Source organism: Apaloderma vittatum, unplaced genomic scaffold, assembly GCF_000703405.1.
Source record: "Apaloderma vittatum isolate BGI_N311 unplaced genomic scaffold, ASM70340v1 scaffold44096, whole genome shotgun sequence".
Taxonomy (NCBI): domain Eukaryota; kingdom Metazoa; phylum Chordata; class Aves; order Trogoniformes; family Trogonidae; genus Apaloderma; species Apaloderma vittatum.
The window spans coordinates 1-4250 of NW_009724208.1; the positions used below are offsets into that span (position 1 = coordinate 1).

At 49.6% G+C, this 4250-nt stretch overlaps 1 protein-coding gene across 1 annotated transcript; it reads left to right on the plus strand.

The window, feature by feature from the left end:
* The first annotated feature begins 652 nt into the window (after window positions 1–652).
* On the plus strand, window positions 653–1906 carry SSTR3 (somatostatin receptor 3). The gene has a single exon (XM_009872371.1). The coding sequence runs from the start codon at window positions 701–703 to the stop codon at window positions 1904–1906; it is 1206 nt and encodes a 401-aa protein (XP_009870673.1). The 5' UTR covers window positions 653–700.
* Window positions 1907–4250: the final 2344 nt, after the last annotated feature.

Sequence of the window (4250 nt, forward strand, 5' to 3'; positions counted from 1 at the left end):
GGGAAGTTGGATTAGATGATCTCTAAGGTCCGATCCAACTTAGGCCATTCTATGATTCTAAACACAAACCAGCTGCCCTCCAGCTCCTCTTGGCTTGGATTGATTGGAGATGCTTCTGTTTCTGCTGGTCGGGCTAAGAACCTCCACGATAACCTGGCCCGTCCCAGAAAAGCTTCAGCAAGCAGGTGGATACTCAGTGCATGGGGGAGTCAGAGTTAGAATGGCACTTTATCACTGGATGGTCTTCCCTCTCTAGTTCATAAGGCACCTCCCATTCATAAACGAGAATCACACCCCTGGTGAATATATCCTCAGTACTGGAGACATTAGCAGAAAATGAGAAATTCCCCCATCCCTGTCCTAGTCTGTGGTTCTTTCCCCTGAGGATGTCTCCCTAGGGGAGAGGATCCATTCCCCCCACATTGTGTTATGTCCCTATTTATCCCTCCATGCCCACCGTGCCTCCCAGGACTACATGAAGTTGATATTGTCCTGCATCTTCCAGCTGCCAGCACCCACAAACTCAACTTGACTTTCCATGCCTGTCCGTACCTATGCACAGTAAACATGATGATTTTATCTGCGGCTTGTTCAGTTGTCATATCCCCAGTATCAATGGCTTTTTTCTCCTCCTCTCACCTCCAGATTGCTAACTGTTCCTGCAAGGACACTGCCTCCTGCCCTCTTCCTTGTCTCTGCTATGGACACTTCTGCTTTCAGCCTCCCCACACCATCAGGATTGGAGGAAGGGAATGCCTCTGGAAGCTGGGCAGGTTTCACCACTCCTAACGGCTCCACCACCGCCAGCCCTGGTGTGGTTGTCAGCGGTGTCCTCATCCCCCTGGTCTACCTCATTGTCTGCGTGGTGGGGTTGGCTGGGAATTCTCTGGTCATTTACGTGGTCCTGCGGCACTCTGTGAGCGAGTCGGTGACCAATGTCTACATCTTAAACTTGGCTCTAGCTGATGAGCTTTTCATGCTGGGCCTGCCGTTCCTGGCTGCACAAAATGCCCTGTCCTACTGGCCATTTGGATCTTTCATGTGCCGCCTGGTGATGGCTGTGGATGCCATCAACCAGTTCACCAGCATCTTCTGCCTGACGGTGATGAGTGTTGATCGCTACCTGGCCGTGGTCCACCCAGGGAAGTCGTCCAAATGGCGGACAGCACGAGTGGCCAAGGCTGTGAGTGCAACTGTGTGGGTGCTGTCTTCCATAGTCGTGCTGCCCGTGGTCATCTTCTCAGATGTCCCTTTAGGGATGAGCACATGCCACATCCAGTGGCCAGAGCCTGCCTCAGTGTGGAGAGCTGGCTTCATTGTCTATACTGCTACCCTAGGCTTCTTTGGGCCACTGCTGGTGATTTGTCTCTGCTATCTTCTTATTGTTGTGAAGGTTCGTTCCTCTGGCAGGCGGGTGAGAGCTCTATCCTCCAAACATAAGCTTTCAGAGCGCAGAGTGACCCGCATGGTGGTGGCTGTTGTGGCTGTCTTTGTCCTTTGCTGGCTTCCCTTCTATGTCCTCAACATAATCAACGTTGTCTGCCCGCTGCCAGAGGAGCCATCTCTCTTTGGTGTCTACTTCCTCGTGGTGGTGCTGCCATATGCCAACAGCTGTGCCAATCCCATCATCTACGGCTTTCTTTCCTACCGCTTCAAGCAAGGCTTCCGGCGGGCCATCCTTAGGCCGTCTCGCCGAGTCCAGAGCCAGGAGGTGCCAGCATGCCTCCCAGAGAAGACTGATGATGAAGGGGAAGAGGGTGAGATCAGCAAGATCACCCAGAATGGTAATCACAGGCAGGAACACCCTCTAAGCAGTGGGGAAGGAGAAAGCAATGAGCAAAAAACACTCCCTGAGGAGCCTGTGGGATGCGAAAAGAGCAACAAGTTGCGTGTCAGCTATTTATGATGAAAGGGGTGGTGCAGGGGAAAGAGACATTGGGACATGGGACCCCCTTCACCCTCTGAGCTTTTCCACCTCAAAGGCAATGGGAATCATTGATAGAAGGGAATAATAAAGTCCAAGACTCTGTTTAAAGATGAAGAGAGCTCCATGAACTTGTGGAAAAAGCAAGGCATTGTTCTTGGCTTTGAAAGGGACACCTGAGGTTTGTGTGGTAAAGGAAAGACTGCATCCAGGGAGAGCTGAGGAGGTGATGGGCACTGACAGTATGAAGAGAGCAAAATCAGCCCTAGACTGCATGATCCACCCTTAGATGACCTGGCTGTGAAGCACATCAGCTGCTACCTGACTGCAACACCTCAAGGAAGTCCTCAAACGGCATATACAACAAATAGGCATCCCAGTGCCTTGATTATCTTCCTTATGAAGACAAGAAGCAGTTTCCCATAAAAGAAAAAACAGGAAGGAAAAATGTCTGCATTGTGAAGACCTACCAGCCAGTTGCATGAATGGCTGACCCCTCTCTAGCCATCCTGTCTTGGGGACAACTTTTCTACCCATGCTGGTCATGGCTGGAGACTTCTCTGACTGCTCAAAGCCTGTTTTTTTTCTTTCTAGGTCTCTCATGGACTCTGGGTAGGCTGATGAGACTTACCTGGGAGAGCAAATGGGGCATTTCTTTCCTGCACCTTGCATTCTGCAGGGTTTTCCTGCTGCTTCTGCACCCTGATGGAAGGTGTAACAAGGGTAGAGAAGAAGACAATGAGGCGTGGATTGGAGGCAGGGTTTCTCACAAGCTGAAATGTTCTTTCCCTTTTCCTCTCCCTGAGCCTTACTGTAAATAAACAAAAAGCCTTTGGACTTGAAAAGCCAGCTGGACAGATTCTGCATGTTTAGTGGAGGAGTTGCTATAAATTTGGCTCTCCTGAGAATACACAATGTCTTTGATATGAGATGATGTGTGCATGGAGTAGCGTTTGACTGACATGAGAGATCAAGGCGTGTATCAGTACAGGATGGGGTCAGGGAGGAGGGGGAGGTCAGGGGATTTCCAGTGTGTGAGAGCTTTGGTTGCAGGAGTCTGGGCAATACTAGGAACTGATTCATCTTGTGGGAAATGGTAGACTATTTGGTTCAGGATGGAAAAGAAATGATGCATCTGCACATATACAAGGGTGGCTGTGAGCAAAAGTTTGATCACCGGACTCTATGTGTATGAGAACAGCTGAATAGGATCAGAGATTGAGGAGTCAGGGCTGGGTTGGAGATGTGTGTGAGCTGGGCACTGATGCCAGTCTGTGCGTGGCTGTGGGGTGTGTATAAATGTGTCCAAATGTACATAAGGGGTTATGCATGTGTGTAAGCATATACAAACACAGATGAGGAGATGTGTTTTTGTAACTGTGGAGTGTTAATGTGTAGATATGGTTGTGTAGGCATGCAAGTATACATGGAAACGTGAGCACACATGCAAACTTGGGTAAGAGTGTAAGAGTATGTGTGTTCCTGTGAATGCTTGCTTCTGTGCATTGACTGTTGAAGGGAAGTTGTGGATGAGGCCATATCAGTGTGCAGGCTAGAGGAGCAGCAACGTATAAAGGGGGGATTAAGGCCTCTCTCTCCACTTTGGTTTTGTGCCTTCAAGCTCCTCTAAATATCTGTCCTCACACCTTGAACTTCTCCAAGAATGCTCTTGCTAAGCTATAGCCACCAAAAAGACTGTCATACCAGAGCCCTTGATTATATCTGAGAACTTTTCTCCAGGAATTAGTTTAAGAAATGGGAAGGAGAGACCCACCAGAAGGAGATAGACCTCCCTGAGGTCAGCAGGTGTTGGAGGTGGCAATCTGTGGAGGGTCAGTGACAAGAGCTGGCTGGGCAATGGAAAGATGTCTCACAGATCTCTTCAGAGAAGGCATGAGATGTGAAGAGACAGCATGGGGTAAGGTGTGCTGGGACAGAAGACAAAAGCCCTGGACGGAGAAGCAGAACACGCTGCAGCAGCTGTGGATGATGGGAACAGAATTACTTTAGAAAGAAGCAAGAGATAAGGTCACACAAAGGCAATGTGAGAAGAAATGAAGGTCTAGCAGGCGTCAGAAAAACTGCAGTGCAGGGTACTTGAGTTCAGGAAAAGACCATTGCAGGGTGTCAGGTAAGGAGACATGTCCTAGTCAGGCCAGAACCACAGAGCTATTGCTTAGCTCCTCTTACAGTGCACACTTACTCCCCTGAGTGTGGGCAGCCAGAGCAGCACCCAGGAGCACAGGCTGGGAAAAGAAAGTGCTTGGTAGCTGGTTTCTATCCTCTGCTACCTCTTCACATCTCCCCCTCCTTCCATCCATGCACT